Genomic DNA, 20,313 nt, shown 5'->3' with positions numbered 1-20,313 from the left:
ACATGGTCTGTTGTACGGTAATTTGGTAAAAAGCCAATTTGAGATTTGCTCAGTACATTGTTTTCATTGAGGAAATGTACGAGTCTGCTGTTAATGATAATGCAGAGGATTTTCCCAAGGTTACTGTTGACGCATATTCCACGGTAGTTATTGGGGTCAAATTTGTCTCCACTTTTGTGGATTGGGGTGATCAGTCCTATTGGGGAAGATGCCACAGCTAAGGATGATGTTAAAGAGTTTTAGTATAGCCAATTTGAATTTGTTGTCTGTATATTTGATCATTTCATTAAGGATACCATCAACACCACAGACCTTTTTGGGTTGGAGGGTTTTTATTTTGTCCTGTAACTCGTTCAAGGTAATTGGAGAATCCAGTGGGTTCTGGTAGTCTTTAATAGTTGATTCTAAGATTTGTATTTGATCATGTATATGTTTTTGCTCTTTATTCTTTGTTATAGAGCCAAAAAGATTGGAGAAGTGGTTTACCCATACATCTCCATTTTCGATAGATAATTCTTCGTGTTGTTGTTTGTTTAGTGTTTTCCAATTTTCCCAGAAGTGGTTAGAGTCTATGGATTATTCAATTACATTGAGCTGATTTCTGACGTGCTGTTCCTTCTCTCTCTGTCTCTCTCTGTCTCTCTGTCTCTCTCTGTTTCTCTGTCTCTCTCTGTTTCTCTGTCTCTCTCTGTTTCTCTGCCTCTCTCTGTCTCTCTGTCTCTGTCTGTCTCTCTGTCTCTCTGTCTCTGTCTGTCTCTCTGTCTCGCTCTCTCTCTTTTCTCTGAAAGTGTTGAGTCCTTTTTGAAAGTGGTTTTACCTGCTGCTTTCATTTCTCATAGTGTCTTCAGAGTGAACATGTAGGGAGACATGTGGGAGTATAGTATTTTACATCTCTGTAACTGTCTACTCATAGTGTCTTCAGAGTGGGAGTATAGTATTTTACATCTCTGTAACTGTCTACTCATAGTGTCTTCAGAGTGGGAGTATAGTATTTTACATCTCTGTAACTGTCTACTCATAGTGTCTTCAGAGTGGGAGTATAGTATTTTACATCTCTGTAACTGTCTACTCATAGTGTCTTCAGAGTGGGAGTATAGTATTTTACATCTCTGTAACTGTCTACTCATAGTGTCTTCAGAGTGGGAGTATAGTATTTTACTCCTGTAACTGTCTACTCATAGTGTCTTCAGAGTGGGAGTATAGTATTTTACATCTCTGTAACTGTCTACTCATAGTGTCTTCAGAGTGGGAGTATAGTATTTTACTCCTGTAACTGTCTACTCATAGTGTCTTCAGAGTGGGAGTATAGTATTTTACTCCTGTAACTGTCTACTCATAGTGTCTTCAGAGTGGGAGTATAGTATTTTACATCTCTGTAACTGTCTACTCATAGTGTCTTCAGAGTGGGAGTATAGTATTTTACATCTCTGTAACTGTCTACTCATAGTGTCTTCAGAGTGGGAGTATAGTATTTTACATCTCTGTAACTGTCTACTCATAGTGTCTTCAGAGTGGGAGTATAGTATTTTACATCTCTGTAACTGTCTACTCATAGTGTCTTCAGAGTGGGAGTATAGTATTTTACTCCTGTAACTGTCTACTCATAGTGTCTTCAGTGGGAGTATAGTATTTTACATCTCTGTAACTGTCTACTCATAGTGTCTTCAGAGTGGGAGTATAGTATTTTACATCTCTGTAACTGTCTACTCATAGTGTCTTCAGAGTGGGAGTATAGTATTTTACATCTCTGTAACTGTCTACTCATAGTGTCTTCAGAGTGGGAGTATAGTATTTTACTCCTGTAACTGTCTACTCATAGTGTCTTCAGAGTGGGAGTATAGTATTTTACATCTCTGTAACTGTCTACTCATAGTGTCTTCAGAGTGGGAGTATAGTATTTTACATCTCTGTAACTGTCTACTCATAGTGTCTTCAGAGTGGGAGTATAGTATTTTACATCTCTGTAACTGTCTACTCATAGTGTCTTCAGAGTGGGAGTATAGTATTTTACTCCTGTAACTGTCTACTCATAGTGTCTTCAGAGTGGGAGTATAGTATTTTACATCTCTGTAACTGTCTACTCATAGTGTCTTCAGTGGGAGTATAGTATTTTACATCTCTGTAACTGTCTACTCATAGTGTCTTCAGAGTGGGAGTATAGTATTTTACATCTCTGTAACTGTCTACTCATAGTGTCTTCAGAGTGGGAGTATAGTATTTTATATCTCTGTAACTGTCTACCCATAGTGTCTTCAGAGTGGGAGTATAGTATTTTACATCTCTGTAACTGTCTACTCATAGTGTCTTCAGAGTGGGAGTATAGTATTTTACTCCTGTAACTGTCTACTCATAGTGTCTTCAGAGTGGGAGTATAGTATTTTACATCTCTGTAACTGTCTACTCATAGTGTCTTCAGAGTGGGAGTATAGTATTTTACATCTCTGTAACTGTCTACTCATAGTGTCTTCAGAGTGGGAGTATAGTATTTTACATCTCTGTAACTGTCTACTCATAGTGTCTTCAGAGTGGGAGTATAGTATTTTACATCTCTGTAACTGTCTACTCATAGTGTCTTCAGAGTGGGAGTATAGTATTTTACATCTCTGTAACTGTCTACTCATAGTGTCTTCAGAGTGGGAGTATAGTATTTTACATCTCTGTAACTGTCTACTCATAGTGTCTTCAGAGTGGGAGTATAGTATTTTACTCCTGTAACTGTCTACTCATAGTGTCTTCAGAGTGGGAGTATAGTATTTTACATCTCTGTAACTGTCTACTCATAGTGTCTTCAGAGTGGGAGTATAGTATTTTACATCTCTGTAACTGTCTACTCATAGTGTCTTCAGAGTGGGAGTATAGCATTTTACATCTCTGTAACTGTCTACTCATAGTGTCTTCAGAGTGGGAGTATAGTATTTTACTCCTGTAACTGTCTACTCATAGTGTCTTCAGAGTGGGAGTATAGTATTTTACATCTCTGTAACTGTCTACTCATAGTGTCTTCAGAGTGGGAGTATAGTATTTTACTCCTGTAACTGTCTACTCATAGTGTCTTCAGAGTGGGAGTATAGTATTTTACTCCTGTAACTGTCTACTCATAGTGTCTTCAGAGTGGGAGTATAGTATTTTACATCTCTGTAACTGTCTACTCATAGTGTCTTCAGAGTGGGAGTATAGTATTTTACTCCTGTAACTGTCTACTCATAGTGTCTTCAGAGTGGGAGTATAGTATTTTACATCTCTGTAACTGTCTACTCATAGTGTCTTCAGAGTGGGAGTATAGTATTTTACATCTCTGTAACTGTCTACTCATAGTGTCTTCAGAGTGGGAGTATAGTATTTTACATCTCTGTAACTGTCTACTCATAGTGTCTTCAGAGTGGGAGTATAGTATTTTACATCTCTGTAACTGTCTACTCATAGTGTCTTCAGAGTGGGAGTATAGTATTTTACTCCTGTAACTGTCTACTCATAGTGTCTTCAGAGTGGGAGTATAGTATTTTACATCTCTGTAACTGTCTACTCATAGTGTCTTCAGAGTGGGAGTATAGTATTTTACATCTCTGTAACTGTCTACTCATAGTGTCTTCAGAGTGGGAGTATAGTATTTTACATCTCTGTAACTGTCTACTCATAGTGTCTTCAGAGTGGGAGTATAGTATTTTACATCTCTGTAACTGTCTACTCATAGTGTCTTCAGAGTGGGAGTATAGTATTTTACATCTCTGTAACTGTCTACTCATAGTGTCTTCAGAGTGGGAGTATAGTATTTTACATCTCTGTAACTGTCTACTCATAGTGTCTTCAGAGTGGGAGTATAGTATTTTACATCTCTGTAACTGTCTACTCATAGTGTCTTCAGAGTGGGAGTATAGTATTTTACATCTCTGTAACTGTCTACTCATAGTGTCTTCAGAGTGGGAGTATAGTATTTTACTCCTGTAACTGTCTACTCATAGTGTCTTCAGAGTGGGAGTATAGTATTTTACATCTCTGTAACTGTCTACTCATAGTGTCTTCAGAGTGGGAGTATAGTATTTTACATCTCTGTAACTGTCTACTCATAGTGTCTTCAGAGTGGGAGTATAGTATTTTACATCTCTGTAACTGTCTACTCATAGTGTCTTCAGAGTGGGAGTATAGTATTTTACATCTCTGTAACTCTCTACTCATAGTGTCTTCAGAGTGGGAGTATAGTATTTTACATCTCTGTAACTGTCTACTCATAGTGTCTTCAGAGTGGGAGTATAGTATTTTACATCTCTGTAACTGTCTACTCATAGTGTCTTCAGAGTGGGAGTATAGTATTTTACATCTCTGTAACTGTCTACTCATAGTGTCTTCAGAGTGGGAGTATAGTATTTTACATCTCTGTAACTGTTGCACGTAATAGCAGAGCAGCAGCCGCCTTCAGAGCTTAAGTCTTGTCATTTTTGTAAACACCACTGTTTCCCAGGAATGCTGTTGTGTGGGGGTTCTTCTCTGAGACGTGTCTCTGTGAGTCATAGGCTGGGTGTTGCCTACTACAAAACAGGCTGAAACAGCCCACTTTATAGACATGCCAGGATACATGCCTATAGTACTACCACATAGAAACAGTGAGAGGCAATCCAGCAGGGCTGTTGTATTAAAGTCCCCCACACTGAAATGTGCAATGGAAGGCAACACCACGTGTGCTTCTCCAGTCTTCACCAGACTAGATAACTGTTTTATAACAGGAGGAAGCATCCACTTTGAGCATAGAATGACTTTCTGGTCTGAATCTCCAGAATCTCAAGGATGTTGAAAATGTTGTTTTGTCTCCGGGTAGATGGTCTCTAACTAGATTGTGTAGATGTGTCCCAAACAGCACCCTATTCTCTATTTAGTGCACTACTATTTACTTAACATGTGGAACAGGCTATTTTTATTGGTGGAAATAAACCATTAATCTGTAAGACTTTGGCCCCAGTCTTCTCTCTCTCTTCCATCACATACTTAGTGCCCTTCACTGCTCTAAGTCTGGTTTGGCCCCAGTCTTCTCTCTCTCTCTTCCATCACATACTTAGTCCCCTTCACTGCTCTAAGTCTGGTTTGGCCCCAGTCTTCTCTCTCTCTCTCTCTCTCTCTTCCATCACAGACTTAGTCTGCTCTAAATCAGTTTGGCCCTTTCTTACACTAAGGACTCGTCATCCAAGCCAAGAGACCCTTGCTACTGCCCACCCCCCCACCCCCCCCCCCCCACCCCTCCACACACTATCACACCCCCTCCACCCCTCCACACACCATCACACTCCCCCACCCCTCCACACACCATCACACCCCCTCCACCCCTCCACACACCATCACACCGCCTCCACCCTTCCACACACCATCACACCCCCTCCACCCCTCCACACACCATCACACCCCCTCCACCCCTCCACACACCATTGCACCCCCTCCACCCCTCCACACACCATCACACCCCTCCACACACCATCACACCCCCTCCACCCTTCCACACACCATCATACTCTCTCCACCCCTCCACACACCATCACACCCCCTCCACCCCTCCACACACCATCACACCCCTCCACACACCATCACACTCCCTCCACCCCTCCACACACCATCACACTCCCTCCACCCCTCCACACACATCACACCCCTCCACACACCATCACACCCCCTCCACCCTTCCACACACCATCATACTCTCTCCACCCCTCCACACACCATCACACCCCCTCCACCCCTCCACACACCATCACACCCCCTCCACCCTTCCACACACCATCATACTCTCTCCACCCCTCCACACACCATCACACCCCTCCACACACCATCACACCCCCTCCACCCTTCCACACACCATCATACTCTCTCCACCCCTCCACACACCATCACACCCCCTCCACCCTTCCACACACCATCATACTCTCTCCACCCCTCCACACACCATCACACCCCTCCACACACCATCACACTCCCTCCACCCCTCCACACACCATCACACTCCCTCCAACACTCCGTTTTAGGCCTGTGGTGATCAGAGGGGCTGAGCGAGCCTCCAAAATGTTTTGCCAAAAACCACAACATGGAGGGAGGCGTTGTTGAGTGAGTAACAACAAGGACAGAATGGCCATTAGACTAACAAACTTCTGTTCGTTACACGGAACCCAAACCGGCTGCGTGCGCCATCGTGCATGAATGTATTTTGTTCCCCTACACCAAACACGATCACGACACGCAGGTTAAAACATCAGGACAAACTCTGAACCAATTACATTCATTTGGGGACAGGTCGAAAAGCATGAAACATTTATGGAAATGTAGCTAGTTAGCTTGCACGTGCTAGCTAATTTGTCCTATTTAGCTAGCTTGCTGTAGCTAGCTAATTTGTCCTATTTAGCTAGCTTGCTGTAGCTTGCTAATTTGTCCTATTTAGCTAGCTTGCTGTAGCTTGCTAATTTGTCCTGGGATATTAACATTGAGTTGTTATTTTACCTGAAATGCACAAGGTCCTCGACTCCACCATTTAATCCACACATAAAACGGTCAACCGAATCGTTTCTAGTCCTCTCTCATCCTTCCAGGCCTTTTCGTCTCTTGACTTTATATTGCGATTGAAAACTTTCATAAATGAGGTGCATTACCACCACGACCTATTTCGTCTTTCAGTCACCCACGTGGGTATAACCAATGAGGAGATGGCACGTGGGTATCTGCTTCTATAAACCAATGAGGAAATGGGAGAGGCAGGACTTGCAGCGCGATCTGCGTCAGAAATATACTTCTATTTTAGCCCTTGGCAACGCAGACGCTCGTAGGCGCTCGCCAGCAGTGGGTGTAATAATTTAATAATATAGATTTCTACATTTATTTTGCAACGCTTGCGCGCTGTAGTCAGCCTGTTAGTGTGTGTGTGTCGCTAGACATCTCCCTCCATAGAGCTGCTAATCCGACATCTCATTAAATCTCGCTGGCTGATTTCACATGAATCCCCTACTGGCACCCTGTTCTCTATGGTCCCAGAAGTAGTGCACTAGGAAGGGAATATGGTGCCATTTGGGATGGCATACATCATGTGCACTTTATTTGCTGTGATATCCACCATATTTCTATCTGTGGTGTGTGGCCCGTATTCACAACACCTTTTAAATCACAATGACCTGATCCTACATTAGTTCTCCTACTCTGAGACACTTTGTGAATACCCAGATCTTGTGGAATGACGTTGATGAGAAACAGTGTAAATACAGGCCCAGATCTTGTGGAATGACGTTGATGAGAAACAGTGTAAATACAGGCCCAGATCTTGTGGAATGACGTTGATTAGGAATGGTGTGCTGGCTGGCTGGTGATACACAGCACACACACGACACACACACATAGTCATTCATGCATTTTCGTTCAAGTGTTTCCTCCTCCTATGCCCCCTATTCCTCCTCTACATTAATATCCTCCTCCTATGCCCCCTATTCCTCCTCTACATTAATATCCTCCTCCTATTCCTCCTTACTCCTCTACATTAATATCCTCCTCCTATTCCTCCTTACTCCTCTACAATAATATCCTCCTCCTATGCCCCCTATTCCTCCTCTACATTAATATCCTCCTCCTATGCCCCCTATTCCTCCTCTACATTAATATCCTCCACCTATTCCTCCTTCCTCCTCTACAATAATATCCTCCTCCTATTCCTCCTTTGTCCTCTACATTAATATCCTCCTCCTATTCCTCCTATTCCTCCTCTACATTAATATCCTCCACCTATTCCTCCTTCCTCCTCTACATTAATATCCTCCTCCTATTCCTCCTTACTCCTCTACATTAATATCCTCCTCCTATTCCTCCTTACTCCTCTACAATAATATCCTCCTCCTATTCCTCCTTCGTCCTCTACATTAATATCCTCCTCCTATTCCTCCTTCCTCCTCTACATTAATATCCTCCACCTATTCCTCCTTCCTCCTCTACATTAATATCCTCCACCTATTCCTCCTCTACATTAATATCCTCCTCCTATTCCTCCTTACTCCTCTACATTAATATTCTCCTCCTATTCCTCCTTACTCCTCTACAATAATATCCTCCTCCTATTCCTCCTTCGTCCTCTACATTAATATCCTCCTCCTATTCCTCCTTCCTCCTCTACATTAATATCCTCCACCTATTCCTCCTTCCTCCTCTACATTAATATCCTCCTCCTATTCCTCCTTACTCCTCTACATTAATATCCTCCTCCTATTCCTCCTTCCTCCTCTACATTAATATCCTCCACCTATTCCTCCTTCCTCCTCTACATTAATATCCTCCTCCTATTCCTCCTTCGTCCTCTACATTAATATCCTCCACCTATTCCTCCTTCCTCCTCTACATTAATATCCTCCTCCTATTCCTCCTTACTCCTCTACATTAATATCCTCCTTCTATTCCTCCTTACTCCTCTACAATAATATCCTCCTCCTATTCCTCCTTCGTCCTCTACATTAATATCCTCCTCCTATTCCTCCTTCCTCCTCTACATTAATATCCTCCACCTATTCCTCCTTCCTCCTCTACATTAATATCCTCCTCCTATTCCTCCTTACTCCTCTACATTAATATCCTCCTCCTATTCCTCCTTCCTCCTCTACATTAATATCCTCCACCTATTCCTCCTTCCTCCTCTACATTAATATCCTCCTCCTATTCCTCCTTCGTCCTCTACATTAATATCCTCCACCTATTCCTCCTTCCTCCTCTACATTAATATCCTCCACCTATTCCTCCTCTACATTAATATCCTCCTCCTATTCCTCCTATTCCTCCTCTACAATAATATCCTCCTCCTATGCCTCCTTCCTCCTCTACATTAATATTCTCCTATTCCTCCTCTACAATAATATCCTCCTCCTATGCCTCCTTCCTCCTCTACATTAATATTCTCCTATTCCTCCTCTACAATAATATCCTCCTTTTATTCCTCCTTCCTCCTCTACATTATTATCCTCCTCCTATTCCTCCTTCCTCCTCTACATTAATATCCTCCACCTATGCATCCTTCCTCCTCTACATTAATATCCTCCTCCTATTCCTCCTCTACATTAATATCCTCCTCCTATTCCTCCTATTCCTCCTCTACATTAATATCCTCCACCTATGCCTCCTTCCTCCTCTACATTAATATCCTCCTCCTATTCCTCCTTACTCCTCTACATTAATATCCTCCTCCTATTCCTCCTTCCTCCTCTACATTAATATCCTCCACCTATGCCTCCTTCCTCCTCTACATTAATATCCTCCTCCTATTCCTCCTTACTCCTCTACATTAATATCCTCCTCCTATTCCTCCTTCCTCCTCTACAATAATATCCTCCACCTATGCCTCCTTCTTCCTCTACATTAATATCCTCCTCCTATTCCTCCTCTACATTAATATCCTCCTCCTATTCCTCCTTACTCCTCTACATGAATATCCTCCTCCTATTCCTCCTTTGTCCTCTACATTAATATCCTCCTCCTATTCCTCCTATTCCTCCTCTACATTAATATCCTCCTCCTATTCCTCCTTTGTCCTCTACATTAATATCCTCCACCTATTCCTCCTTCCTCCTCTACATTAATATCCTCCTCCTATTCCTCCTTCCTCCTCTACAATAATATCCTCCTCCTATTCCTCCTTCCTCCTCTACATTAATATCCTCCTCCTATTCCTCCTTCCTCCTCTACATTAATATCCTCCTTCTATTCCTCCTTCCCCCTCTACATTAATATCCTCCTTCTATTCCTCCTTACTCCTCTACAATAATATCCTCCTCCTATTCCTCCTTCCTCCTCTACATTAATATCCTCCTCCTATTCCTCCTTCCTCCTCTACATTAATATCCTCCTCCTACTCCTCCTTCCTCCTCTACATTAATATCCTCCACCTATTCCTCCTCTACATTAATATCCTCCTCCTATTCCTCCTATTCCTCCTCTACATTAATATCCTCCTCCTATTCCTCCTTTGTCCTCTACAGTAATATCCTCCACCTATTCCTCCTTCCTCCTCTACATTAATATCCTCCTCCTATTCCTCCTTCCTCCTCTACAATAATATCCTCCTCCTATTCCTCCTTCCTCCTCTACATTAATATCCTCCTCCTATTCCTCCTTCCTCCTCTACATTAATATCCTCCTTCTATTCCTCCTTCCCCCTCTACATTAATATCCTCCTTCTATTCCTCCTTACTCCTCTACAATAATATCCTCCTCCTATTCCTCCTTCCTCCTCTACATTAATATCCTCCTCCTATTCCTCCTTCCTCCTCTACATTAATATCCTCCTCCTACTCCTCCTTCCTCCTCTACATTAATATCCTCCTCCTATTCCTCCTTCCTCCTCTACATTAATATCCTCCTCCTATTCCTCCTTCCTCCTCTACATTAATATCCTCCTCCTACTCCTCCTTCCTCCTCTACATTAATATCCTCCTCCTATTCCTCCTTCCTCCTTTACAATAATATCCTCCTCCTATTCCTCCTTCGTCCTCTACATTAATATCCTCTTCCCATTCCTCCTTCCTCCTCTACATTAATATCCTCCTCCTATTCCTCCTTTCTCCTCTACATTAATATCCTCCTCCTATTCCTCCTTACTCCTCTACATTAATATCCTCCTCCTATTCCTCCTTCGTCCTCTACATTAATATCCTCCTCCTATTCCTCCTTCCTCCTCTACATTAATATCCTCCTCCTATTCCTCCTTCGTCCTCTACATTAATATCCTCCTCCTATTCCTCCTTACTCCTCTACATTAATATCCTCCTCCTATTCCTCCTTCCTCCTCTACATTAATATCCTCCACCTATTCCTCCTTACTCCTCTACATTAATATCCTCCTCCTATTCCTCCTTCCTCCTCTACATTAATATCCTCCTCCTATTCCTCCTTCCTCCTCTACAATAATATCCTCCTCCTATTCCTCCTTACTCCTCTACAATAATATCCTCCTCCTATTCTTCCTTAATCTCCTATTTCAGATGGAGGTTTTTCTATTGATCAGGGAAGAGCTGTACATGATCCATCTGTGGCACCATGGGGGCTGGGCTGTGTGTGTGTGTGTGTGTGTGTGTGTGTGTGTGTGTGTGTGTGTGTGTGTGTGTGTGTGTGTGTGTGTGTGTGTGTGTGTGTGTGTGTGTGTGTGTGTGTGTGTGTGTGTGTGTGTGTGTGTGTGTGTGTGTGTGTGTGGTTTTGTGTGTGTGTGGTTGTGTGTGTGACAGTGTGTCGTTGTGAGGATGATAAACAACCTGGGTGAACTAGGTTGTGTGTCTGTGCATGTGCTCTTGAATGTGTGATCTCACTTGGTCACAGAGACGGTGTGACAGTACTCCCTGGGTTTACTGGAATATTCTCCATACGTTAGTCACCTTCCCCACGCGCTGTTTGGCCAGGCATTGTGTGGTTATTTATGGACGCAAGTAGGAACTCTATGATGACAGAGATGCTTTCAAAGGAACGTATGTGTGTGTGGGTGGGCGGGGGTGTGTGTGTGTGTGTGTGTGTGTGTGTGTATATGTGTGTGTGTGTGTGTGTGTGTGTGTGTGTGTGTGTGTGTGTGTGTGTGTGTGTGTGTGTGTGTGTGTGTGTGTGTGTGTGTGTGTGTGTGTGTGTGTGTGTGTGTGTGTGTGTGTGTGCGTATGGCTGGAAATCCCTATGACACAGCTATTCAATAACAGGGTTTGAGACCTGAAGCCTTCCACCTATTCATTTGACTTTAATAGGCACTTCAGACATAGTCATTTTATTTGATAAGGGGTTGAGTTTGGGTCAGAAACACTGATTGTCTCATAAAATATATGACCTCTTGTAACTAGGTTACCTTTCATTTTAATAAGATATTATCTTAAGATAAGATATTCATTGCCTCAGTAGTCTCTTCCGTCAGGTTCTAGCGCAGGACTCTATAAAGCTGTTCCTGGAGAGTTACCCTCCTGTAGGTTTTCACTCCAACCCTGTTCCTGGAGAGATACCCTCCTGTAGGTTTCCACTATGGGATACAAATTTGTATTAGAGCAATAAGGTGTACAGGTAACTGCCAAAATAAACACTTGAGTAAATGAGAGATACATGTATATAGACACCAGGTGTGGTTGCTGAGTTAATTAAGCAATTCACATCCCATCATGCTTAGGGTCATGTATAAAAATGCCCAGTTGCCCATTATTTTGGCAACTATGGCTAGAAGAAGAGTTCTCAGTGACTTTGAAAGAGGGGTCTCAAATGAGCATAGAGGGTTTAAAAAGATTTTGTGTGTGTGTGTGTGTGTGTGTGTGTGTGTGTGTGTGTGTGTGTGTGTGATGGGAGAGTGGAGATGGATCCTGGGTTTGACTACAGGACAGGGACAGGCAGGGGGTGTCAGGTGACCGTCAGGCCCACTCTCTGTGAAACCCCAGAGACTGTAGCCTACTAGACATGATGCAGTGGAGGAGGAAGCTGGGTAATGTGATTAACCTTGGTGTGTAGCAGAGTAGCAGCCCTACAGACTGCATGACTGATGGGAGACTAGGCTCGACTTGACTAGACTGGATTGAACTGGACTGGCTGGACTAGTATGGGCTGAGCAGGGCTGAACTGTGCTGAACTGGGCTAGACTGGACTGGGCTGGGCTGGTATGAGGCTGGGGCTGGTGGGAGATGCTGTATACCACAGAATTATAACCTTTTATATAGCCTATATTACATATAATACAGTATACGGTATATATCTCTATGGTAACATCACACTCACCTAGTCACACACCTGTCACACACACACGCTGTTACTTGGTGAGACACACGTGGTTTGTGTTCCAAATTGTACCCTATTCCCTACATAGTGCACCACTCTTGACTAGGATCCCATAGGGCTCAGTTCAAAAGTAGTGCACTAATCTATATAGGGAATAGGGTGCCATTTGGGATGCAGACCTTGGCCCCCGGCTGTATAGAGATCCTGACTGGCTGACTCCAGGGGGTTTAGTGGTTAACATGGCATGTGATCCAGTGGAAATGAACCATTCTTCATACTATCCCATCCCAGACAGACAGACAGACCTACAGACAGGCAGACCTACAGACAGGCAGACCTACAGACAGGCAGACCTACAGACAGGCAGACCTACAGACAGGCAGACCTACAGACAGGCAGACCTACAGACAGCATACTAAGACAAAATAATAATATATACGTACATTTGAAGTCGGAAGTTTTTCAAAGTTTACATACACTTAGGTTGGAATCATTAAAACTCGTTTTTCAAAGTTTACATACACTTAGGTTGGAATCATTAAAACTCGTTTTTCAAAGTTTACATACACTTAGGTTGGAATCATTAAAACTTGTTTTTCAAAGTTTACATACACTTAGGTTGGAATCATTAAAACTTGTTTTTCAAAGTTTACATACACTTAGGTTGGAATCATTAAAACTCGTTTTTCAAAGTTTACATACACTTAGGTTGGAATCATTAAAACTCGTTTTTCAAAGTTTACATACACTTAGGTTGGAATCATTAAAACTCGTTTTTCAAAGTTTACATACACTTAGGTTGGAATCATTAAAACTTGTTTTTCAAAGTTTACATACACTTAGGTTGGAATCATTAAAACTTGTTTTTCAAAGTTTACATACACTTAGGTTGGAATCATTAAAACTCGTTTTTCAAAGTTTACATACACTTAGGTTGGAATCATTAAAACTCGTTTTTCAAAGTTTACATACACTTAGGTTGGAATCATTAAAACTTGTTTTTCAAAGTTTACATACACTTAGGTTGGAATCATTAAAACTTGTTTTTCAAAGTTTACATACACTTAGGTTGGAATCATTAAAACTCGTTTTTCAAAGTTTACATACACTTAGGTTGGAATCATTAAAACTCGTTTTTCAAACACTCAAACAAACTATCGTTTTGGCAAGTCAGTTAGGACATCTACTTTGTGCAAGACACAAGTCATTTTTCCAACAATTGTTTACAGACAGATTATTTCACTTATAATTCACTGTATGACAATTCCAGTGGGTCAGAAGTTTACATACACTAGGTTGACTGTGCCTTTAAACAGCTTGGAAAATTCCAGAAAATTATGTCATAGCTTTAGAAGCTTCTGATAGGCTAATTGACATAATTTGAGTCAATTGGAGGTGTACCTGTGAATGTATTTCAAGGCCTACCTTCAAACTCAGTGCCTCTTTGCTTGACATGATGGAAAAATCAAAAGAAATCAGCCAAGACCTCAGGAAAAAATGTAAGACCTTCACAAGTCTGGTTCATCCTTGGGAGCAATTTCCAAATGCCTGAAGCTACCACATTCATCTGTACAAACAATAGTATGCAGGTATAAACACCATGGGACCAGGCAGCCGTCATACCGCTCAGGAAGGAGATGCGTTCTGTCTCCTAGAGATGAACGTACTTTGGTGCGAAAAGTGCAAATCAATCCCAGAACAACAGCAAAGGACCTTGTGAAGATGCTGTAGGAAACAGGTACAAAAGTATCTATATCCACAGTAAAACGAGTCCTATATCGACATAATCTGCATGGAAGAAGCCACTGCTCCAAAACCACCATTAAAAAGCCAGACTACGGTTTGGAACTGCACATGGGGACAAAGATTGTACTTTTTGTGGAAATGTCCTCTGGTCTGATGAAACAAAAATAGAACTGTTTGGCCATAATGACCATACTTATGTTTGTTTGGAAGAAAAAGGGGGAGGTCTGCAAGCCGAAGAACACCATCCCAACTGTGAAGCACTGGGGTGGCAGCATCATGTTGTGGGGGTGCTTTTCTGCAGGAGGGACTGGTGCACTTCACAAAATAGACGGCGTCATGAGGAGGGAAATTATGTGGATATATTGAAGAAACATCTCAAGACATCAGTCAGAAAGTTAAAGCTTGGTCGCAAATGGGTCTTCCAAATGGACAATTACCCCAAGCATACTTCCAAAGTTGTGGCAAAATGGCTTAAGGACAACAAAGTCAAGGTATTGGAGTGGCCATCACAAAGCCCTGACCTCAATCCTATAGAAAATTTGTGGGCAGAACTGAAAAAGCGTGTGCGAGCAAGGAGGCCTACAAACCTGACTCAGTTACACCAGCTCTGTCAGGAGGAATGGGCCAAAATTCACCCAACTTATTGTAGGAAGCTTGTGGAAGGCTACATGAAATGTTTGACCCAAGTTAAACAATTTAAAGGCAATGCTACCAAATACTAATTGAGTGTACAGTATGTAAACTTCTGACCCACTGGGAATATGATGAAAGAAATAAAAGCTGAAATAATCATTCTCTCTACTATTAAATATCTGGAATTGTGAAAAACTGAGTTTAAATGTATTTGGCTAAGGTGTATGTAAACTTCAGACTTCAAATGTCTACCGTACCAGTCAAAAGTTTGGAACACCTACTCATTCCAGGGTTTTTCTTTATTTTGACTATTTTCTACATTTTAGAATAATAGTGAAGACATCTATACTGAAATAACACATATGGAATCATGTAGTAACCAAAAAAAGTGTTAAACAAAAACAAATATATTTTAGATTTGAGATTCTTCAAATTAGTCACCCTTTGCCTTGATGACAGCTTTGCACACTCTTGGCATTCTCTCAACCAGTTTCATGAGGTAGTCACCTGGAATGCATTTCAATTAACAGGTGTGCCTTGTTAAAAGTTCATTTTTGGAATTTCTGTCCTTAATGCGTTTGAGCCAATCAGTTGTGTTGTGACAAGGTAGGGGTGGTATACAGAAGATAGCCCTATTTGGTAAAGTCCAAGTCCATATTTTGGCAAGGACAACTCAAATAAGCAGAAGAGTCCATCAGTCTATCATCACTTTAAGACATGAAGGTCAGTCAAGAAAATGTCAAGAACTTTGAAAGTTTCTTCAAGTGCAGTCGCAAAAACCATCAAGTGCAATGATGAAACTGTCTCTCATGAGGACCGCCACATGAAAGGAAGACCCAGAGTTACCTCTGCTGCAGAGGATACGTTCATTAGAGTTAACTGCACCTCAAATTGCAGCCCAAATAAATGCTTCACAGAGTTCAAGTAACAGACACACAGGAGACTGAGTAAATCAGGCCTTCATGGTCGAATTGCTGTAAAGAAACTACTTTGTAACTCCAGTGAGATTGATTGGAATTTCCAGGGAGATTGATTGGAACTCCAGTGAGATTGATTGGAACTCCAGTGAGATTGATTGGAACTCCAGGGAGATTGATTGGAATTCCACTGAGATTGATTGGAACTCCAGTGAGATTGATTGGAATTCCAGGGAGATTGATTGGAACTCCAGTGAGATTGATTGGAACTCCAGGGAGATTGATTGGAACTCCAGTGAGATTGATTGGAACTCCAGTGAGATTGATTGGAACTCCAGGGAGATTGATTGGAATTCCACTGAGATTGATTGGAACTCCAGTGAGATTGATTGGAATTCCAGGGAGATTGATTGGAACTCCAGTGAGATTGATTGGAACTCCAGGGAGATTGATTGGAACTCCAGGGAGATTGATTGGAACTCCAGGGAGATTGATTGGAACTCCAGTGAGATTGATTAGAACTCCAGTGAGATTGATTGGAACTCCAGTGAGATTGATTGGAACTCCAGTGAGATTGATTGGAACTCCAGTGAGATTGATTGGAACTCCAGTGAGATTGATTGGCCACACATTCAGTAGCACCTCTGTTCTTTTAGCATCAGTAAAGCATGTTGCCTTGATTGCCTGCTGTATGTTGCCTTGTGAACTGACGGTATAATTTACAACATCCAGGTTGTTTATCATTCTCACAACACACACACACACACACACACACACACACACACACACACACACACACACACACACACACACACACACACACACACACACACACTGTGAAGCTCATCTACTGATACACACCAAAGACAGTAGTCTATTTTTCACCTTAGTTGCCAGACAGTGATGTGATATTTATTCACCACTATCCTGTATGATCAAGCTGTAATTATTGCACATTAATATTTATTTCTATTTTACTTTAATTAAGGGGGCACAAGTGTCTGTTCATCACACTGTATGTACGTTGATGAATGTTGACAGTCCATACTGTTGGACCATGACTCAACCGGCACAGTGAATCACAGGCTTTATCCAAAATGGGCCCCTATTCTCTTTTGACCCTCTGGTCAAACGTAGTGAACAATTTGGAGAATAGGGCTCCATTTGGGACACAGAAGCAGCTGAAAGGAAGCACTCTGTCAGAACAACATCTCTCTCGCTCAGAGTGGTTGTGGTTCCCAGTGAGACTAAGGAGCTTCAAAGCTTTTTAGGACTTCAGTTCTCCCTTCATCTGATATGTGAACTCTCTCTTCAACAGTGACCTTTTTAAAAACTTTTTTGCATTTGAATTTGCTATGTATGTACAATAGTTATTAGCTAAATGGTGCCAATTAAATGTTCTTAAAGATCAATAACATCCCTGCCTCTCCCTCTCCAATCCCTCTTCTCTCTCTCTCTCTCTCTCTCTCTCTCTCTCTCTCTCTCTCTCTCTCTCTCTCTCTCTCTCTCTCTCTCTCTCTCTCTCTCTCTCTCTCTCTCTCTCTCTCTCTCTCTCTCTCTCTCTCTCTCTCTCTCTCTCTCTCTCTCTCTCTCTCTCTCTCTCTCTCTCTCTCTCTCTCTCTCTCTCTCTCTCTCCCCCTCTCTGTCCATGTTCCAGATGGACAAGGTTGCAGCGCCTCACTGACCCAGAGAAGCCCAAGTCCCAAGGAGAGAGGATCCTCAAGCCCCAGGGAGACGAGCTGCAGGGGCAGGGAGACGGCCTGCAGGGAGATGGGCTCAGAGGAGAGGAGTTCAGCCATGTCTCACAAGATCTCTTCCCCCTCACACAGCAACAGCAGCTCCTCCTCCAAACACGACAGCCGACAGGTAACACCGACCACACACACACACACTCATTAATGTCACAGCTATCTCCAGTCAGGAAGAGAACATAATGAATGTCTCTGTTTGGAAAATGAAACCCATCGTTTCCAGAGGGCCTTGCCCTCAGCGACGGTTCACCGTTTTAAATATTCAGGACCACAAAAAGACGCTGAAAATACATTGTTAATGCAAACCATTAAAAGGATAACAGTCATACATAAGACTGTACAGTCATAAGTATTGGATGGTTGGCTGCTGCAGGATTCCCACTAACTATGTGTTGTTGTTGTCAGGTGGTCTGTGATGATGAGCCCAGTCACATAGGGCTCTATTCAAGCCGTATCGCTGAAGTTCAGCGTTCCAGCGGGATTGAAATGTAAATGTTCTGGTGTTAGCGGACACTGTATTCACGTCTCAATATGAAATGACCTTTACATCTCCGTCACGTGATCTGTAACGCTTCAGGGATCCAGAGTGAATAGAGACTACAGTGTAGTTAGCTGTTGAATTACTGTACTACAGACCTCCCTCCATTAAAGACTTCCCTCCCTCCCTTACATAGCCCTCCCTCCCTTAAAGACTTCCCTCTCCCTTATAGAGCCCTCCCTTCCTTAATATAGCCCTCCCTCCCTTAAAGACTTCCCTCTCTCCCTTATAGAGCCCTCCCTCCCTTAATATAGCCCTCCCTCCCTTAAAGATTTCCCTCCCTCCCTTATAGAGCCCTCCCTCCCTTAAAGACTTCCCTCCCTCCCTTATAGAGCCCCCCCCCCCCTTAAAGACCTCCCTTCCTTTAGGTGCCCTTAAAGAGCCCTCCCTCCCTAAAGACCTCCCTCCCTCCCTTAAAGAGCCCTCCCTCCTTTAAAGACCTCCCTCCCCCTTGAAGACCTCCCTCACTCCCTTAAAGAGCCCTACCTCCCTTAAAGAACTCCCTCCCAAAGACCTCTCTCCCCCCCTTAAAGAAGAGAGCCCTCCCTCCCTTAAAGACTTCTCCCTTATAGAGCCCCCCCCCCCCTTAAAGACCTCCCTCCCTTTAGGTGCCCTTAAAGAGCCCTCCCTCCCTAAAGACCTCCCTCACTCCCTTAAAGAGCCCTACCTCCCTTAAAGAACTCCCTCCCAAAGACCTCTCTCCCCCCCTTAAAGAACTCCCTCTTAAAGATCTCCCTCCCCCTTTAAAGACCTCCCTACCCCTCCCTACCTCCCTCCTTTAAAGACCTCGGTCCCTTAAAGACCTCCCTCCCTTAAAGACCTCCCTCCCTTAAAGAGCCCTCCCTCCCTTAAAGACCTCCCTCCCTTAAAGACCTCCCTCCATCCCTTAAAGACTTCCCTCCCTCCCTTAAAGACCTCCCGCCCTCCCTTAAAGAGCCCCCCCCCCTTAAAGAGACCTCCCTCCCCTAAAAAACAACTTATGTGGTATCAGTATTTGTCAGAAACGTTTATTCTGCTGTCAGAATTGAACTACTATAGGATAATTTTTGTCATAAAGTCAGTCTCGTCCAAAATGTAGTTTTGTAATTGAGTATGTCACAACGTAAATGAAGGTTGGGTTTATTTCAGTCCTGACCACATGCCCACAGCTGGCAGCACACAAGTACTCAGCAATTCGGAGTGCAGCTGCACGCGACCCGATTGTAATGCTCGTGGTAAATGTGGTTTCACTTTGGATATCCCTATGGAGCTAGTTAGGGACCATCGGTATATTACACAATGTACTGTACATGTGTGTGAGTGGTATCTCTCTCAGTGAGGTTAACACATTGACCTGGATATATGATTATAATCTCATCATCTGGCCGTATTATCAAGATCATTACTCTGTCCCTCCCTCCCTCCCACCCCGACCCGTCCGTCCAGCCATCAGCTCTGTGAATATTGTGTAGCGGATTAGATTAGTTATTACAGGAAAGGTAGAGTCTATTTACTGAGGTAGTTACTACAGGAAAGGTGTGTGTGTGTGTGTCTCTCTCTCTCTCTCTCATCTCTCTCTCGCTCTCTCATCTCTCTCTCTCGCTCTCTCATCTCTCGCTCTCACTCTCTCTCATCTCTCTCTCTCTCTCGCTCTCTCATCTCTCTCTCTCTCTCTCTCTCTCTCTCTCTCTCTCTCTCTCTCTCTCGCTCTCTCATCTCTCTCTCATCTCTCTCTCTCTCTCTCGCTCTCATCTCTCGCTCTCGCTCTCTCTCTCATCTCTCTCTCTCTCTCTCTCTCGCTCTCTCATCTCTCTCTCTCTCTCGCTCTCTCTTCCTCATCTCTCTCTCTCTCTTACAGAGGTCACCACCCCCTCCTGACATTCTGACTGGTCTCTGTGGGAAACGGAACAGTCTGTTTATAAAACACTATTGTTTACTGGCTAGTCAGTTTATACTTGGGCTTTGTCCCAAATGGCATCCTATCTCCTAGTAGTGTACTAGATTGGACCAGATACCTATGGGCCCTGGT

General features: G+C 43.0%; 1 protein-coding gene across 2 annotated transcripts in view; it reads left to right on the top strand.

The window, feature by feature from the left end:
• osbpl3b (oxysterol binding protein-like 3b) overlaps positions 1 to 20,313 on the top strand; it is a 116,768-nt gene that overhangs the window by 38,105 nt on the left and 58,350 nt on the right. For both annotated transcript variants that reach the window (XM_036936684.1, XM_036936683.1), the window contains exon 3: positions 17,664 to 17,882. In XM_036936684.1, coding sequence (XP_036792579.1) covers positions 17,787 to 17,882 — 96 coding nt within the window. In that variant the 5' untranslated portion in view covers positions 17,664 to 17,786. The remainder of the gene's footprint in view (positions 1 to 17,663; positions 17,883 to 20,313) is intronic.

Source organism: Oncorhynchus mykiss, chromosome 2 (genome assembly GCF_013265735.2).
Source record: "Oncorhynchus mykiss isolate Arlee chromosome 2, USDA_OmykA_1.1, whole genome shotgun sequence".
Lineage (NCBI taxonomy): Eukaryota > Metazoa > Chordata > Actinopteri > Salmoniformes > Salmonidae > Oncorhynchus > Oncorhynchus mykiss.
This window is presented reverse-complemented; position numbering and strand designations above follow the sequence as displayed.